The sequence below is a fragment of the Periplaneta americana genome, chromosome 7, assembly GCF_040183065.1.
Source record: "Periplaneta americana isolate PAMFEO1 chromosome 7, P.americana_PAMFEO1_priV1, whole genome shotgun sequence".
Classification (NCBI taxonomy): Eukaryota; Metazoa; Arthropoda; class Insecta; order Blattodea; family Blattidae; genus Periplaneta; species Periplaneta americana.
Window position 1 is genome coordinate 100187121 of NC_091123.1, and position 21151 is coordinate 100208271.

At 34.9% G+C, this 21151-nt stretch overlaps 1 protein-coding gene across 1 annotated transcript in view; it reads left to right on the forward strand.

Moving 5' to 3' along the window:
• LOC138702778 (carbonic anhydrase-related protein 10-like) overlaps positions 1–21151 on the forward strand; it is a 1183548-nt gene that overhangs the window by 1064441 nt on the left and 97956 nt on the right. Inside the window, exon 7 of the mRNA XM_069830077.1 lies at positions 13293–13424. Coding sequence (XP_069686178.1) covers positions 13293–13424 — 132 coding nt within the window. The remainder of the gene's footprint in view (positions 1–13292; positions 13425–21151) is intronic.

The following is a 21151-nucleotide window of genomic DNA, read 5'->3' on the forward strand; positions in this document are numbered from 1 at the left end:
TATTAGCATTCCGAGAAAAATTGCTATGTCCCGAATATCGGAATACAAAGTTGCTGGTGTCGTAGGATCTTTTTCAATTTATGGACTGCTTTTTGAAACTCGTTTTCTTTGTTTGACCTTATTAGATGGTCGTGTGTAAAGAATATGAATGTTCTTTAACTTTTACTGTGTGTTTGCAGAAGACAATTTTTGCCGTCTTTCAATTGGCAGCTACTCAGAGACGCACCCTCCGCGGAAGAGAGGAGTTTTTATAACTTGCTAAAACACGAAGAATCTATGTTCGTGGCGGCACGAGGTCATGGCCATGTGCTCTTACTTTCAGTATCGCCTGTCTTTTATCTCCCCCAGGAAAAGACCTGGGTGCATTTGTGTGTTTATATATAGGACATCTGGTGCTGACTGCCGTGAATGCTGTCGCCTTATCGGACCCTGTGTCCTGAATAATGCGCACAATATGTCTCCTCACTGTATCGTCTTGAGGCGGCCGGTAGGCAGACCGTTTGAATAGACATTGTTCTTGCTCTGAGATCCGGTTGCAAGAAACATTTCGATTGTTGTTTCAGTTTCTTCGCTGTCAACGACACAATAAACCATTCATTTCCACTTCTGTACTTCGGCTTTAATAGATGATTCTACGCGAAAGATTGAGTTATTCTGTGCATTACTGTATACTGTAGATTATGTAGCAAGGTACTACTGCAAGTTTAAGCTGATATTTCTTGCCAATGAAAGAAAAACGAAGAATTTGATAATATTCTATCGCCACAATACGAACGTTAACATGAAAAAGTTGAAGATAGAGAGCTAAGTAATGACTGGCTGTTCCCATACTGTAAATAAAAGTTAATCTTGGCCAGCCTCTAGTGGTCAGACCTACTGCTACAGTTCATGAAGTACTGAATTCGATTTCCGTTATAGCACAGGAATTTTCCTTTGAAAGGGAATCTTTCCTGTGTTCGTCCATGGTCTGGAATTTGATTAAGTTTAGATTTAAGATCTCTTCTGGCGTCACATTATCATGATCATCCTATCGTATCATCGGGGTAATGTAACTCCGCCTTTCAGGTGCCCCAGTCTCAGAAGTCAATGCCTAGAGGAAAGATCAGAAATGTCGAAAACAATCTGGTGATATTAAAAAAGAGATAAAGATAAACTAAAAGGTGGATTGATTTTAGAACCTAGAATAGACTGAGCTTTTTATTTAATGAAATTAAGAAATTAAGGACATCGAGAAAGAGAAGAAAAAGAAGATGTACTTATTATAGTATATAAGAGGAAATAGATGTTTATTTTGTGTTTACTTACTCGTATTTGTCTTCAAATTGAATATTAAGACGGTCGAAATTGTTTAATTTATTTCCATTGACATAAGGTAACTGCACCGAAAGCTGACACTGACCCAAAGCCTGACACTTTCAGTTTCAATGTGTCGTAATAAGATTATGTGAAGTCAGAAACAGAATTTCTGAACTTGTTCTAACTTCCTGCTATCTTGGCAACATAGCACAATATTCTCCTGGAAATACACCTGAATTAAACATTATGGATGCTGCATAAAGTAGACTGTTGTATCATTTTGCATGGAATAGCCGTTATTGTTGAGCAAAACGGTAAGCGTGCACATACAATTATTTTAATCATAAATGCCAATTTTATGTGGAATTTTAAGTTGTTATCAATATTGAATATGTAAAATTGTATGCAGAAGATAGTAAGAACATGGTTTGTTTGAAAATGAAGTTAGAATAACATGCCACAGGGGTGTCAGCCATTGGTACTCTTAATTTTACAGATGTTCCAGTGTCTGACACAATGTGTCAGGATTTGGTGAAATAAAAAAAATCACATTTAAATGAGTTTTTTGTTCATATTATTGCAAAAACGTTACAAGTGCCTAGTATTTAAATCTACTGGCAATAGGAAGTTCTGTACCAAAAGCTGACATGTCAACTGTCTATGTCAACTATAAGAGCAGTTTCAAAAATGTTGTTCTTAAGACTGACAGAATTTTTTGTCACCCAAGTAATAATTTTAAATCGCCTGTTTCAACAAATTCTTTTCTTGTATTCTTCTGTCTGAAGTCTTTAAACTTTTATCATATTCATTAAAATACATTTAATTTTTTTGTATCTGTACCGGTGTTTCATATAAAATTTTAATAACGGTGGTTTTCATTAATTTTGTTCCTGTCACATGAAATATTATTGCCACTGTGAGATTCAGTGCTATTGAAAAATAATGTTTTTTTCTTGTTCATCTTGAAGTTAAAAAATCTCTACTTTTATTCAAGTCACTTCGTTTTATTACGGTAATTGCAAGGAATGTTTAATTAAAATACTTTGATTTTCTTATAGGTTCCTAATTTAGCTAAAGGTTCACTATGCCTCCACCATGTGCTTCAAGGGAAAAACAGATAGGAATTGTTGAAGATGAAGCTACAAGAATTGCAAGAATTTCCAGGACAGAGATGATAATGATAGTGCTACCCCAGGCCCAAGTCCGAGAGTCAGTAAAATGAAAACGAAAAATAATATTTTTCTCCGCAGAGGAATTTTATTTTTCAAAATAATCTCCACCAGTGTTTAGGCACTTATCCCACCTGCTCACCACATTTTTGATACCATGTTCATAAAAGTCTTTTGGCTGCTGGTGACCTCAATCACGTCACCGACCGTAGCAAACCGGCGCCCTTCGAGGTCACTTTTGAGCTTGCTGAAAATCTGGAAGTCGCAAGGTGACAAGTCCTGGCTCTAAGGGGTATGTTCGAGCACCTCTCAGCGCAGGTCTCGAATGGTGTCCATGGTGTGCCGAACTGTGTGTGGTCGCGCAATGTTGTGTAACAAAATGACACCATCACGCAAACGTCTAGGTCGCTTGTTTTTGACGGCACGACGCAATTCAGTACGGAGGATTTCGGAGTTTCGAGCGGAGGTAACAGATTCTTCTCTTTCCATGAAGTGGCAACGCAATAGACTCTCTGAGTCTAAGTACAGCATGAGCATCACCTTGCCTGCGGTTGTGAAATTTCTGAATTTTTTGGGCGTAATGATGTGTCGTGCTTCCACTGCATGTTGTGTCGCTTGCTCTGCGGTTCGTAGTTGCACCATGTTACATTTCACGGTCACAATACGTTAAAAAAAAAAGCCTCCACCTCCTGTTCATAACGCATCAGATGTTGCAAACTCAGTCCCATTCGGTGTTGTTTCTGCTCATTTATGAGCCATTTTGGACCCACTTTGCGTGTAGTTTATGGTACATCAATCGGTCGTAGATTTTTGAGTATGCAGATCCATGACTGATATTCAGGTTCTGAGTCACTTTGTCTATTGTACACCTCCGATCTACACGGATGAGATTGTCTGCTGAACATTTTCTTCCATGATGATTGTGTGGGACTGGCCAGGGCGCGGGTCGTCCGTCCTCCAGTGATGTTCGCCCTTGTTGGTATCGCTTTGTCCACTCATACACTCGGGCGCGCAACTTGCAGTTGTCCACGTACATCTTCTTCATAGGGCGATGAATTTCAATTGGTGAAACACCTTCGGCGGCTAGAAACTGCACCACACTATGCTGCGAGAACTTAAAACGCTCCCGTTACTGTGAACGTCATCTTCGTCTTGCTGCCGCGCAACAATCACTCAGACAATACAGCTCTCAATCAGTAGTATCAAATCAAAAACATTCCCCCATGACGGCGCGTAACCTAATTGTTGGCAGCTGATTTCTCGTTTTCATTTGATTGACCCTCGTAATACTTTAGATAATTTGAATGTAAATTCAGGACACACTTCTGGCAGTCCTATCTCAGGTTCAAGTAATATTTCAAATAAACTTTCAGGATACAAAGAACAAGAAGGAAATACAGTAAGTGGTTCTGATCAAACAATTCCTTTTCCCTTAAAACTGCACAGTTTAGGCCTCAAATAAACTTTCAGGATACAAAGAACAAGAAGGAAATACAGTAAGTGGTTCTGATCAAACAATTCCTTTTCCCTTAAAACTGCACAGTTTAGGCCTCAGAAAACAAGCATACCTAACAAAAGAATTAAGAGAAGGTTCTATTAGTTGCGACTTCTGATGAGTGGAAAAAATATCATGCAAAGAATACAGAAGAGGATTGTATAGAAAAATAAAAGGAAAAAGAAGAAAGAAAAGAGAAGAAAACAAAGAGACAAAGGAACAGAAAAAGGTGCTACCAAATAAAGAAGGAAAGAAACAACTTCTGAAGAATCATCTGATTCTTCTATTGACGTGTTGCTAGAATCCGGAGAAGGAGATGACTGGGGTGTAGAGAAGTTAACTATCTTTCGTAATATTACTTCAATGAAGGTAAAAGTAAATGATTATGTAATTGTGCAATACGAAGAATAATTCTTCCGGATTTTGTTTTAAATACAAACGAAAACACAGCTTATGTTAAAGCAGTGTTCATGAGTAGCAGTGATTGGAACTGTCCACGAATAGAGGACAAACTATGGTATAACTCAAAAGATATCCTCGGAAAAATTAGTTTTCCAAAATATGACAATGAGAAACAAATATATCCAGTGAAAAAAATTGAAAAACATCGTGTCACATTGTCTTAAATTGATCTCAAAGTTTGGTAATTTTGTTACAGTAAGAACTATGTTACAAATTTAGGACATTATATGATATACAGTATTTCAAAGTTAAATTTCATTTTTTCAATAGTGTTCTTATAACTTAACTGTTTCGCTGTACTGTATATTTAAATGTTTTATTTGTCAGTGATAAATCAATTTAACTCATACAGAAAAGTTTTATGTTAAGTGTCAACTTTTGGAGCCTTTGGAACAAAGCAATTTTTGACGTGTCAGCTATTGGTGCAAGTAACATGCTTATTTGAAAAAAATAAAAAATATATTTGCTCTTCATATAGCCTTTGTTCGTGTGATTCTCCAATTTACAGAAATAAGTACCTTGTCTCTGAAACCTGTACCAACTCATATACATAACTAACTTGTCCGTAATGAAGCAGATAAATAAATTTAACAAATATATATATTTATGTAAGATATATATATATATCAATAATTTAGATTTATATTAATATAAATCATATATATGCACCTCTATCTTTCAACAATAATGCTGTATTGTTTATAGATAATCAAATTCATAATTTGTTTCTTAAAGTGTCAGCCTTTGGTACACTTACCTTAAGTGGTTTCAAGTATTTATTTTGAATGTATTTGGGTAGTGCTTTAATCTTTCTCTCCTTTGTTCTTTTTTACTATTTTTTCTTATTTATGTAAATAATATTGTATTTATTTATAAACTTAAACTGTCAGTCGCAAACTTCATATTACTATGGTACTTTGAATATCCTTTCTTTTCCTATTCCACCCGATTGTTGGTTTTATTTTAACGTTCTTAAAATTTCCTTTATTTTTTAACCCTCAGTATTTTTACACTTCTAATGTTTTCCTATTCTGAAAGGATTTCTTTATTACTTTCAATTTCATTCGTTGGACTACACTAACATTCAAAACCACGTTTTCCACAAGTGATTTCTTATTACACTAGGGATCACGATTTTTATATCCGCAAAGATAATTATCGATTATGGTGCATTTCTATGCATATAATTCGAAAACAATAAGGAAAATTGCGTACAAAGTAAGAATTTTTGGTAAATTTATGTTTTTTTTTTTTCAACGGTGGCTATATGTACACCCACAAAACGCAAAAAATGATGAACAATTAGAATTTTTCAGAATATAACTATTTTAATAGAGAATTTTCTCCCCTTTTATTTGATATAAGAATTTTCGATTTATGCCTTATGGTTTTTTCAGATAAGTCCCATTTTCCAAAATTCCGTGTCATCAGCCACGGTCACTTCTACGAACATCACTCCAAAAGTAATGCACAACATTTTTTAAAATTTATGTTTTATTCTAAACCTTTGCAATTTATGGAGGTCATAGATACATCCTTCCCCCTTGTATTCAAATTTAATTTAAGTTTTTCCCGTGAGTGGCACCACAGAGAAGCTCAGACGTGTTGCTTCAGACTTTAATAGTGCAGGTATACAGGTCCTCATTCCAAGCTGGCGTAAGGCAGTTGAAAGGAGCGGGGATTATGTGGAAAAGTGACGTATTGTTCCTGAAGGAAGTATCTACATTCCATGAAAATAGCAAAGCTGTAGGCTAAAAATGTAATTTTTAAATAAATGTTGTGGATTACTTTTGGAGTGATCCTCGTAGCAGTCAATCCCCTCGTCCATCATTGCTTGTAAAATAAACTTATTTCTAGTCCCAAAATAGATGCATAGATATCAGGCCATGATCATTAGATTGAAAACACGTTTTTGCATAATGAAGTAATTTATAATCTTTTACTGTTAGTCACAAAACTGTAAATTTGTGTGTCAGTGATGTTGTACGTCATTTTAATAAGAGTCCAAAAGGAGAAATTAAAATTCTGAGGAGGATGAGCATAAACCCTGGGACAAGCACCATCGCAGGATTTGTTGCATCAGTGGAAAATAGGGACAAAAATGCCAAAAAAAACATTCAACATCTGAAGTTAAAACAAGGAGGAGGTATTTGAGAGGCACAAAGAAGCTGAAACAGGACCAACATGAAGCTGCTTAAGGGGTGACATATGATGATGCAGTCTTCTAGGCTCTGAAAGTTTGTGGTACATATCATGTAAATAGTAATTTTAGAATATTTAATTCTTTTAAACATGATATCTCAGTCAAATATGGTGATACCAAGAAGATATTGTTGTCATTTTGAAGCTTGAAATGTCCTGTAGTGCCTGACAATTAGTAAAATAACATTAATGTAGTTAATAATTATCTATGTTTTTTTTTTCATGATATATGCAACATACAATATTAGTATAAGTTACATATGTGGTAATATTTAATTAATGTAAATAAAAATAAATATTAGCTCTATGTCAGCCACTAAAGAATAGTTTTAGCTATAAAACAGTGAAATAAATGTAGCTCTATCTTAAAAACTGCATGAGCTATCATGTTTCAAATTGTATGTCAAAATCATAAACAAAATAATTTTTATAAATAATTTAGACATAATTTCAAGGGATTTGTTCACTTCATTCTCTTTCTGGTACCAATCACAACTGTATAAAAATTTTACAGAGCAAAATTATGCAAAACAAAATTTTTTGTACGTAAAGGTGTACATGTACCTTAATCTAATTAAAAAGTTAAAATAAGTTAACATTAAAATTGACTGCTCCAGAACTTCCTACATTAGTTTACTTAGCTTAACCAAGACAGTTGGGTCATTCCATACAAAATTATAAGGATATGCCAGCGATGTCTTGAATTTTTTGGGCTTTTAATATAATAATGTTATTATTAAAACAAGTTAAACTGCCAACTATGACCGCCATATCATTAATATTTTAGTCATACGGATGACTGAAAAATGGGTGACAGTTACATGCTATCCATCATTTAAAATATTGTAGACACCCTATATGAAGTGTCATCGAAACTAAACAGACGCCATTGTAAACCTGAATAACTATATTTTAATACCTTAAAGACTAATCCGAATAATATTAAGGCATGCTCATAAAAACATCTCATTGAAAAAAAAAAGAAATAGGTTTATATTCGAATGCAACAAATTAAATTCCTGTGAATTTCATTAGTATTAAAGAAAAATCTTATTCCTAATCCATCTGCCAAGTTTTATGACTTTGTCTAAAAAAACCTGTGAATAATTAAATTAATAACATTTTTAATTTTTGTTCCAACGATTGAAAATCGCTTGCTATGCGTGGTGGTCGCAGCGTTCGCGAGACTTCATAACGATGAGTAATCTCAAACGTCCGTCTCCCTGACCTAGATCGCGCAACATTCTGACGACGGGAGAGCCTACCTGCTGAGCTCCTTTGTTCCGATGAGTTACTTATATTAAAAATTGACATGATATTTAGGTCAACTTTCTGAAATTTTCACAGTTGAATCAATATACCCTAAAAAATTTAACACATGTTTTTTCGTCTGTAAAAATTAATTGCATTTTGTGTTCCATATTTTTTAAATTATTTTACGGTGGGTAACTATTAAAAAAATATATAGACCTATATATATATATATATTTTCATTTTAAGGGCTTTTATAAACAAGGCTCTCCTTTTTCGAATTGCATTGAAATGATTTTTCCATCTTCCTTTACATAGTAAGAAAACTTCAATAAATGAAACTGTGTTCTTTGTTAAACCAATATTTCAAATTCTGATTGCTGCCATACTATAAAAGATATAAATATAATATTGCTTGAAATTCATATTTAGAACATACAAAATAACGTACTACAATATTTTTAACTTTTGAGACATCATGGTTCGACAACATACTTTTATGCTTGGAATGACCCAGTTTCGACCCCTTCGGTGGAGAATAATATTTTCTGTAAAAACATACTAGATGTTATCACATTTTATTGTCCTGCCCCTCTGTTATCTGCTATATCTGCTCCAATGTTAGATAAACATTGCAGCGGATGGGATCTCTTAGGAATTGGTGTATCCTGTATTCATTTTATATTTTGCCATGATAGATGTTGTACCGTATAGTGCAGTTAAAAGTACTTCAAAAGTGAAGTTACGGAAACTAATATTAAATTACTAAAAATACGGCTGGGAAATTTGTAGTGATCTCAAGGTGATTGTATTAATCAGAGGATTGCAGGGGTGATTTACAAAATATTGCTGCTTTATGTGTTTATGAGATAGTAGGGAAGCAGATGAGCATTATGTATTGAAAGAGTAGGAAAAGAGGAAGAACTATGTACCTGGAACAAGCAATATGAAGTATGTGCCTTCAATAGACTAAAACAAGGTTCTTCTCCCTTCACTTCTCATAAAGCTCACGTTTTCCAAAAATGCTTATGATGACTCACCCTGTATAGGCATACTAATAAGTAACTTACCAAAAAATTAGTGAATTTCTAGTTAGTTACCCATTGATTTCCTAGGAGATAATATGGTGCATTTGTGGTACATCTAAGCAAAGCTACCTCCAAGTACCGTCTTCGTTCACTACAAATTCCAATTTTAACACACTGGGATTCGAACCCTTGTCTCCAGCTTGAAAAACCGACACTCCAGCCGCGTGCCATATACAGTATATAAGGGAGAGTGGGATTTTTCGTACGCAGCGGATAATGGTACGCAACTAAGTTTTAGGATATGGCAGCACTCTATGGCCGTGTTCGGTGAGTTTGTCTAGCGACAACATCTAGTCAAGTGACAGCCCGGTGCTATTGATTCAAGCACTTCCAGTGTGTCAGTCGCTTTGTTCGCAGTCTTATAATTTTGTGGCTTCATTGTGTCTGAAGTAAGTAGGCTAATATGCAACTGAATGATCTGGATTTTATGTAATGTGTCATAAAAGTACAACAAATTACCTGCTAACTTGAGTATAAAGATCTTAAAGAAATGTCTGTTACTTTGCTTCTATGACCATTCAGAGCTAAACTGGTAGGGAGGCCAGTTCCTTTCCCCCTCCATTGCATACATCGCCGACTAACTACGTATTACACTAGTCAGACTGCAGTTCCATACAAACAATTGTTCTTCCTCTGACACATACCGTCAAGTGAGATGTGCTGCCTGATAATAGATGTACACTTAGCAGCGAAAAGAATGGGCCGACTCTTGGTCGATAGAAACGCTAAGTTCTATCGCGCGGTTCACTCGTGTAAACGTAACCCACTGCAAGGCATTACTGTGGTGTCTCTTCATAGAAAGTCATCCGTCTAAAATGTAACAAACTTTACGAGCAGTGTGTGGCCCAGTGGTAAGAAGTTTGACGCCCGTAACAGAGGTTGTGAGTTCGCCTTCCGGTACGATAAAGTTATTATTTTTTTATTTTAACTTTTACTTAATTTATTAGTTTAAATGTGAAATGGCATTTGTTAACAAACTTCGTTATGCCTGGCTTGTAAAAATATTATTGCCCATCACCTGTGGGCTATTAATAGGCAAGACCTAGCCTGTACAAACAAAAATACTTGTTTCACATCCTAAAAAAACCGGACGCATATCAAACACAAATAAAAATTAAATTAGCAAAAACAAACAATTTTTAAAATATTAACAAGACAAGGCCTGTGGTTGGGACTAGTATCTCGTCCACAAAACACCTGCGTCAACAACTGTCCTCATTCTTCGCGGCATGGAGTTCACAAGATTATAGAACAGCTCTAAATTCTTGGCCATCTCCTCCCACGCATCTAGAACTGTGTCCCACAATACCTCGCGTGTCCGTACGGGTGGTTGTTCTGCCCAATTAGAGCGTAGGATCCTTTTGACTGCAGCCCACAAATTTTGAATCGGATTCATATCTGGTGAATTTTGAGGCCAGTCGACTGGGTCGACATCACGCCTCCTCGTAAACCATCTTTGAATCCGGTTGGCGGGGTGTATCGGATGATTAACCTGCTGGAAGGAAAGTGTTCCTTCTGGATATCGTTTTCGGGTGGAAGGGATCATTACATTTGCCAAAATGTGTTCGTAGACTTCTGCCGTAAACCGCCCGTGGATGCGTTCCAGAAGTCCTGCCCCATCGTATGACATCCACCCCCAACACGCGACCCTCACGCAACCCGACTAGTTAATAATTCGTCTCACAACGCGTTCATCGTATCGGTGGCCATTCATACAATAAACTAGGGCAGTACTATCGTTGCTATTCGAGACAATTACCTCGTCGGAGAAAATTACATTTCTCCAATCGAAGTCCTGGCGGAGAGTAGCATACGCAGAATGTTACTGGAGACAATTACCCGGTCGGAGAAGATGACATTTCTCCAATCGAAGTCCTGTCGGAGAGTAGCATACGCAGAATGCTATTGGAGACAATTACCTGGTCGGAGAAAATGACATTTCTCTATTCGAAGTCCTGTCGGAGAGTAGCATACGCAGAATAATCTATGCGAACCAGGGCAATGAGTTATTGTTTCTGTGCCATCTTCCAGCGTAATGACGAGACAGAACGTTGTATTAACAAATAGCAGTATTGCTTGAAAGAGACAAGGAGGTTTGTTAGTTATTAGATTTTGGGCATATTCTAAGAGATATCGCCACATAATTATAGCTTTGCGAGACTCATATGATGACAAATTTGTAATAAAAAAAGAAGATTGGGGCAAATTCGAAGCTTGAGTTACTACTACCAAACTGTTCAATAGACCAATGCCGTAACTACTTACGCTACTGTGACTGTTAGTATCAGTTTGACATAATACGTTGTTTTCGTGTTCATATTCTATTCGACTGATTTTTTTTATCTATCAATTTTATTATTATTTCACTCTTAAAGGACCCTGATGTATCTAGAATCAACCCGCCATTCGGTTTCATTACATATTTTAGCCTCTTAAACAAAATACAGCAAATTTAAATGGTTTAATTTTGTGTTACCTGGTGAACTATGGCTTTGACGAGACGAGCATGCGCAATGTTATGTCTCTGGAACTTAGAAATTTTCGGCCGGCCCATTCTTTTTGCCGCTAAGTGTACATATCAGCCGGAACCTCAATCAGAGAATTTTAAAAAAATCTCAAAACAGAGCAAATTTTTTCTACATGATTCTGCTTTATAAGATTTTCTACTCGATAACAAAATATTAGTTAACTGTCCAATTTTGTAAATATAATAATAAGTTAATCTAAATGAGAATGTAGTGAAGCTAAATGACTATTTTTGTAGAAACGAGGTATCCTATCACTTCTCAACCATCGATATGGGATTAAACACAGATCTTTTCAATAAGTATGTAACTATAAAAATATAAAATAAAACAAACATTTTGATATTTATAAATCCATGTTACAAGTAAGTAGATATTATAGTGTATTTGCCCCTTATAGAAATTGAGCGTTCTTGTTAATCTTATTACTATTTATTTTTCCCCACAATATAACATTTATTATTTCTGTGTGTATAGCAATTGAATCGGGGATTGCAGAAACAGCACATATCATGAAAACTAAAATTTTCAGTAGACACAAAAAACGGTGTTACTGGTGGTAGACCACATCATTGGTTATAGTACTGGCTTTTTCAGACAGAAGCCTAATAGATGTGTAGTTTTATACCAAATTTATTGGAATCTAATGAATTGTGAATGAAATAAATCAATATATATTAGCTTGACATGTGATGTTTCTACAAGGAATCAAAATTGTAATATAATAATTTCAGTTCAAGTAAAGTTTATTTGTCAAATTAGGGATATAATATATGCATAGGCCTTCTGTGTATTTAATACATAAGTTTCAGCATATAAATGAACTTATTTTTCCACAATAGGCCACCGAAGAATATTACTTTAAAATTCTTGATATTCATGTGATATGTAACGCATTAGTTTGCGTATATCATCAAGCTACTCTCTTTGAATTGGCACGATTTTGTCTGAATATGCCAATGAAGAATGTAAATATGGTATTCTCCTTTTTACTTACAAGCAAACATTCTCATGGGGCCAGATAAAAAATTAATCTTTTTTCTTCCATCATTTTAATAATGTCAAAAGAAGTGGAAACATAAATTTTGGCCACTCGAACGCAATTACGAGGGCTGTAAAAAAATAAGTTTCCCTGTGGCCGTTTACAGAAAGAGAACAAAATTTCATGGAAAGTTTTATTGGAACATATAGCGATTGTTGTTATTTTTCAACGTATTCACCATCAGAATTGAGACATTTGTCATTCAGTGGGATCAAATTTTGTATCCTTGTGTCGTAGATGTCTGCCGTCTGGAATCGGAATCAATGTGACACATGTCTTTTGACATGAGTTGTTTCTGCGCGCTTCCAGGATTTCACAGATCTCCAAATGTGAGACGGCTATACTGACATAGCCTATGTGGTTTCTGTATGGAATGATAGCCGCAAATCAACAGTCCATGAAACTCAAACTCATTTCGCCACAAATAGTAACATGTGCTGCTTCTGCAATCCCCGATTCAATTATTTTAAGCTTATTTCCAATTTAGTGATTACGTTAATGTAAAGCCGTTCCCTAGTCTCCATTTGGTATATAATTCTACATTTTCTTATATTATAATTAAACTAGCAACTAAATGTATTTAAAATACGTATAAATATCTGTCCCGAAAGAAGTGGCAAACATGATGACGGAGTGAGTAAATAAAGTTGTCCTTGCAAGTAGATCTATTTTGATACGTTTACTTTACATACATACTTACAAATACTAGGAACTTTATTGGATTTTACGGTACTTAAAATGTACTTGATATTTTTGTTGCAGTTGTATGCGCTTCGGAAATTGGTGCAGGGCTCGGAAGATACACCGAAAGCGCCTCTGGGAAACAACGCAAGGCCCTTACAACCACTGCATCACCGCACCGTCCGGACCAACATAGACTTCAAAAAAGGAGAGGTGAGAATTAAAACTACTACTTTAACACTGCTTCTGGTATTAGGTAGAATGTTCATTTAAGAACTGTCATAGAACATAACATAATCCATACTTGAGCATTATATTGCATTTATTCTATGGAAGTTACATACCTATTGTTAGTAAACTGATACATGTTTGCACGGCACAAAATAGAATAATAAACGCAACGTAGGTATTTAAACTGTTCCCAGATTAAGAATAAATTTAATTCCTAATTTCTTGCCGGAAGACTTGAATAAATATTACTTCCTCATTACAAATAGGCTACAGTGAAAAGGAAATATTGTGATATTACACAAATTCTATTTCAAAGTTCTCACACAAATATTTGCTTCCTGTACTCATAAGCAAAATCATCATCATATCTACAAACAGGGATTAGGCCTTTTGGTCCGTACCGTCTCCTTTCAAAATTGGTCTTGCCATCTCTGCTCATGTCTTTGAAGTCATCTTCCTTCTGGTCATACTATGAAACAAATTGTGTGGTCACGTGTTTCTGACATTGGTTCTATAGTAAGTTCTTCCCTTTTAATATGATATTGTTTTATTATTTCGACTAAACTTTCTATTCTTAATTCCTTTGTTATTTCAACATTTCTCTTCTTGGCCATTAGCGTGCAGCCTACAAATATTTCATGAACTTCATTTCACTTCCTATAATTAATTCTTCTCAACATCCAGCTCTCACTAACATAAAGATGCAAATAAAGCCATAACGTTTTAAAATTCTAATGTCTCTTTTCGAACTAACTTTCCTAATGATAGAAGAATTCTTCCAAAGAAATAACGAAGTTAAGGTGTTTATTTCACTTTCAATGTCCGCATTTTGTTGTTAGTCACATTACACCCTAAACATTTAAGAGCAGGTACTTGCAATTTGCTTGCATAATTAAGTTTCAACCTGTAATGGTTGTGATCCCATATTATACAGTATAATTACCGTTGTCATGGATTATTCTAATGATGTCTCCATGTTAAAACCGTTAGTTACATCAGTCAATCTAGAAATAAATTCTTGTAATTTGTTTTCATTTCGGATAAATGTCACTTGATTATTTGAACTAATTAATGTAGTGAAATATACTTCGTTAATAATGAAACATTTAATCTTTGTCACCTAAAGTCCTTTCTTTGATTTGAGTTCTTCGTTCAAATATATCGGTATATTAAAATATATTGTATTCGAAACTGACGAAAGAAAACACATTTAATATTTCGAATTTTAACCGTATTTTATTATTTTTGTAAAGACTCTGCAAAGCACGAATTAGACGAGAGAATTTTTAGAATTATCATTATTTTCGACGTAGTTTAATGATTTACACCTTCATACGCCTTTTTACAGCCTATAAATAAATTAAGTTAATAGGCAAAATTCTAATAGTTTTTCAATTAGGTAATTATATAGGTGATTGTAGATTATAGAGTATGAGCATGTCCGTCCTTTCCTAAATACGTTCAAAGTATCCTATATCATTGATTCCTTAGTTTGTTTTTAGATATATTGCTATTATTCTCTTTCTGAAATGAAATTTTTAGCCACTCGATCCCCCAAAATAATAAAAAATATATTAATTACTCATTCGCAAATTCCCTGCAAAAATTAGATAACTACAATAATACAAAGTACTGTAAGACTAGTTTAAAATGTTAAGCTGTCTTATTAGGGACGTCTTTAATCGACATGTTTGTAGTATAATTCGTATGCGAGTTTCTACTTCCTACGTACACCGCGCCCTCTAAGTCTTTATACGTTCAAACGTAAACTCGCCCTGATTACCACTAGTAATAGGCCTAATAATAATAATAATAATAATAATAATAATAATAATAATAATAATAATAATAATAATAATAATAATAATTCGTGGCGCTACAGTCCTTTTAAAGCCAGGTCGACCAGCCTGCCGCTGGCCTCAAGTCCACATGTCGAAGCAGAGGTTGACGAACATCGAACTATAATGCAGAAATCGTATGGTTAGCAGAATGATCCCCCAGCCGTTATAGCTGGCTTTCGTAACCGGATTACGCTATCTATCGCAGTTCCGCAAGTGCATCACGATGCTGGGTGGGCATCGGATCCATCAATAACAATGTATACTTGGTCCATATTTTGCTTATTAAAATAGTGAGGCTCAACATGTCAACATTTTTTTTCAGGCGGATAATCTAAATAATGTAGGCATTCACTTCGTCAGTCTAAGAATGTTTTGTCACAATTTGTAAGTTCTAATTGAGATCATTCTAATACGAAAATATCGGTGGCCCAGAACCAGACTGTTCCAAGTCCATTTTACTATTTTTTTTTTAGGAGAGCTATTTGAAGCTCCTGACATTCGAAACTTCATGAAACAATTTGGAATAGCTTCGTAGTAATCTTATGGAGAGGAATATTTATCATTTTGTTCGATTCATATATGCAGACAAGAACTGAAACACAATGAGACACAGATTTCTTTCTTATAAAAAGTTGGATTAGGACAGTCTGGTTCTCAGCCATCTATATATTAGTTCTAATAAAGTAAGTCAACAGTAACATAGATTCATTATCTTACAAAAAAAACTTTGAATGGGGTTTGTTGATCATGGAAAAATATGATCAATTCATCTTACAATTAAAAAATATTAAACTTTTCTCTGCAATAACCACGTGATCTCGGTGTGGAAAAAGACGGTTTTTTGCTTTAGTCTATTTTATCGGACTCTACTAAACAATACACTTTGTGGCTGTGAACTTTTAACAAAATTAACCATTCTCATGCGCTTGCACTTTGCAGCGAATATTTTTCAGGTACAGCATATCCATTCCGCCTTTGGCTTAATATCTTTTATTTTTACCATCTATCTACTGGTTTTTCCGTCAAATAAAAGCTTAAGAAGTCCTTGATATGTTTCATTATCAGATATTGATTTGCAAAACAACATATCTGCTTCATTTTACCCATTAAAATTAAACATATCAGTTGATTCAACAAACTGAATAGTAAGAATTTACTTCATTTCTCCTTCTGGAATGATCTGATCTGATCGCGAACATAGGCATCCTTCTCACGGATTTACTCTCGTATAGTGTCGTTGAAAAGTGGATTTTTTTTTCTACAGATTGTATTGAAACATTAACCGAACCCATAGCAGCAAAAGATCAGGTTTTTCGCAATCATATGGTGCTTGCACATCTTAGCTAGGTACTACTCAACGCGATTACAAATATGAGTGTCTTGGTTTCTGAATGTAGCTATGTAATTTCTTTTGAAAAATTCCGACTATTTGTTTCAATGGACGGTTTTTGGTCTTCAAGTGTTGAACTAACATTATTTATGGCTTCATAATTTCTGTGATAGCGATTGTGAGAATTAATTTAATAATCATTAAATAATAGCTTGATTTATCTGTCAAATACACTTATTTTATTTATCACCAAACATCGGAAGTTATGCAAATAATAGTGCACAAAGAAGCATGGAATATTAAAAAAATATGTTGCAGATATGCAAAAATATTTTCAAAGTAAGCAAAATCATGCTATATAGTGTGCACTCAATATTGGTTGCTTGACGATTGTCAGCCACTTTGAGGTCTGTAGATATAGAGGGAAAAATTGGATCGGTGTCTGGTAGAGTTCCCGGGTAGCTCAGTTGGAAGAGCGTTAGTACGTTTAACGGAAGGTCCCGGGTTTGATACCCGGCCCCGGAACAAATTTTTCTCTCGAAATTATTCAAATCAACTTTGCAGGGAGTTATATCTGAAAGCTTGATTTGCATAATATACGTCACTGTTCGTTAACAGAAAACCACCTTTTAAGTCACACAGAGTTAGTGTGCATTCAATGTTGGTTGCTTGTCGATTATCAGCACACTTTGAGGCTTGTGGTTAGGCCTATAGAGGAAAAAATTGTATCGGTGTGTGGTAGAGTTCCCGGGTAGCTCAGTTGGTAGAGCGTTGGTGCGTTTAACCAAAAGTCCCGGGCTCGATACCCGACCCCGGAACAATTTTTCCCTCGAAATTATTCATGATATAACTCTTCACATATACACATCGTGCATAACGTGGACCGTCAAAGTGGTGTGAAACTTGAAAATGGGTCATAGTCCTGCCATCTAACCGTAGTATGCTGAACCCGAATCACGCAAGTGAAGTGGGTGGGCATTGGATACACACACATATTTAAGAAACGTAATAATTAAGTAAGTTCAAAGCTTTTCCTTTTTCTGTTTATACCCTCGTTTTCTATATGAATTTGTAAAATAAAATCTGAGTTTTAATGAGGAAATAGGCAGGAGGGAAAATTACTAGGACAGTATTATGTAGTCATTTGAAGTAAACTATTTGTTTATTCATTTAATCTGTAGAAAAAAAATTACAATTCATTCACATTAACTTTGTGTTATCTTCTTTAATTTTAAATTTGTTACAACTTTTGAAAGTCATAAATTAATTTTTTTACATGTGCGTTTATAAGGACACTGAAATACTCGTCTACGAGCAATCTCATACAACTATTACTAACACCATTGCGTTTTAGAAAGCAATTAGTTAGTCTATTTTTAAGTCCACGAGTACTTTCTGACAAGAATTTGTGAAAATTATTTTCAAATATTTGTGATATCTCAGGACAATTACTCTCCACTTTCAGTTGGAAATAACATTCAACAGCTCTGTTTATATATTTTTTCATTTCTGTGTGTAGATTTGAAAGTTCATAATCATTATCAAGTTATGGCAATACATCCCTACAATCATTATGGAGTAGATTACAATATTTATATTCCACAAAACCAGACAAAAGTTTTACACCCCTAGACAGAGAGTGGATATTATCAAGATCTTGAACACGAGAAGAAAACTATTTATGAATATTATGAGTAAAATGTTTTTATTAATAAACCGAAAAGTGCATATACTGTATTTTAAGATTGAATTCAATTTATCAAAGTGGTAGCATTCTACATTATATTGTTTATGCCAATAGTTTAGGATTTCTTGCACCAATTATACTTTTCACTTTACCTGGTCAAGGTACTTTGAATTCCTTTTACTGCACTCAAGTTTGTAAAGTTCAGTACAACTTATTGGGTCATGTTATACTTAATGTCAAGAATAGCTTTAATGGATGAGAGAGTTAATCTATTCCTCTCATCATTAGCCACATTATTCAAATAATTCATAACCTCATTCTCTACTGATCCTTACAATTCCTTGTGGTGAAACTTCAGTATTTCCCCACACTGTATAATTCCTCGGCCTCATATCACTTAAATTTAATAACCCCCTCAACTAATTCACTACCGGTAACCTTGTCACATACCTCGGCTTAATGTCACGTAGCTATCCCCTTATTTAACCTACCTAAACTTTAAAGAAACTTATATCCAAGCCCCCACACCCGAGGCTGCGCAGAAGTTTAGAGTAGGGACAAATTGAAGCTTGCGTCCACCGCCATGCTTTGGGAGAAGCACCGACTAGCAGACGGCTGTACTACGCAATGTTGAATGTTTAATATACACTATATGTTTGGTGTCTCTTATAAATCAATCTGAATGAATAAATGAAAAAATATCCTATTAACATTTAAAGCGACAACGTTCAGGATATAATCAAGCTTAGTTACCAAGCTTACTTTGAGGTCTGTGGATATAGAGGGAAAAATTGGATCGATGTCTGGTAGAGTACCTCGATAGTACAGTTGGTAGAGCGTTGGTATGTTTAGCCAAAGGTCCCGGATTTGATACCCTGCTCCGGAACAGTTTTTCCCTCGAAATTATTCAAATCAACTTTACAGGGAGTTATACCTGAAAGCTTGATTTGCATAATACACGTCACTCTTCGTTAACAGAAAACCACAATTTAAGTCACACAGAGTTAGTGTGCATTCAATATTGCTTGCTTGACGGTTGTCAGTCCAGTTTGAGATCTGTGGATATAGAGGAAAAAATTGGATCTATGACTGGTAGAGTTCCCGGATAGCTCAGTTGGTAGAGCGTTGGTACGTTTAACCAAAGGTCCCGGGTTCGATACTCGGCCCCGGATCAATTTTTCCCTCGAAATTATTCATTAGTTACCATTAGTTTGACATGAAACCTAAGAAAACTGTTGAAATTTGATACCGTAACCAAAGATGTAGTATAGTTATGTGACAACATGTAGAGCGAACAGAAACAGAAATGCATATTGCAGTAATAGTTGAGATGAAACGAAAATTATTAGTATTAACTATTATTAACAGAACACTGTTTGTGTAAGACGTTACATTAGGGCTATATTGTAAATGCATGTTTGCTTTCATGTTGCCGAGAAACAAACAATTATTATTTATCCGCTTCCATATCACATAATATACACCTGTAAAATAAAAACATGTACGTAAGTGTGTAACGAACAGATGGTGGACATGTAAGATCATTAAGAAGAAATTGACTGTTTGGAGTTAAGTTAATAGCGAGAGTAGATGAGTAGGCTGTCGAGATTGCATGCTAATTGTAGTTATATTAATAGAAAGTTATGGTGAAACCCGTATGCATGAGTTGTGGTACACCAAAACTAATATAAATGTTGATGACAAATAAATATCTATCTATCTAAAATAAAAACATGTACCTAATGTTTTAGTTTGAAATATAAGTAGACCTACCGCGCAATAGCTTATTATCACGTCTGTAGTATGAAATAAACGGCACATGCCTGAATTAGTCGTATAATAGAATTCAGCCCTAGTGTACAGAACATCTTGTCTCTTGATTCATCATCATATCATCATCATCATTATTACTATTATTATTATTATTATTATTATTATTATTATTATTATTATTATTATTATTATTATTATTAAATGTTGTCTTCCAACATTTGTATGTAAAATCGTGTTGTACTGGTAACTTTAAGCTGTGTGCTGACATCTGCTCTTTATGTAGTACTTTCTTTTATTTAGTTATTTAACGACGCTGTATCAACTACTAGATTATTTAGCATTGATGGTATTGATGATAGCGAGATGATATTTGGCGAGATGAAGCCAAGGATTCGCCATAGATTACTTGACATTCATCTTACGGTTGGGGATATTGGAAAAAATCCAACCAGGAAATCAGCCCAAGCGGGAATCGAACCCGCGCCCGAGCGCGACTCCTGATCGCCAGGCCTTAGCCCACTGAGCTACGCCAGTAGCTCTTTATGTACTTCTATGGTCAGTTTAACAAGTTTAAAATATGATTCTCGGGAGCAATCTGGGATCCATTTCCTAAAATAATGTTCCTACTCGCATGAGTGTAGAAAGATTGTACAAGTGTTCTACTGTTAGATCACATTGTTTTCACAAGATGTAAGAGTGGGTGGTAATAGGCCATTGAACTGTCAACATCTGTATAATCGCTCTTTCACTTAAGCGGCATATTTCTATAATCTCTTATGATGGTATGACAAGACTCCTATTAAGTTATTCTTTCGTTAAAAAAAAAAAATATATATATTTTGTTTCTGCTGGTACGTACCATAAATTGAGTCTTTAGATTTATTACACCATATTTTCTTAATGATTTAACAACTAAGCCAGCAATGAATACAATCACATTTTCACAATATTGTGTCATTGAGAATGATGTAAGAATGAGGGAATTGCAATCCATGTCTGCAGTTGAAAGTTTTAAAGAGTCATGTCGCTTCTGATTCTCAAAACACTAAGAATTATTATTACAGTGCGTTAGGTGTTT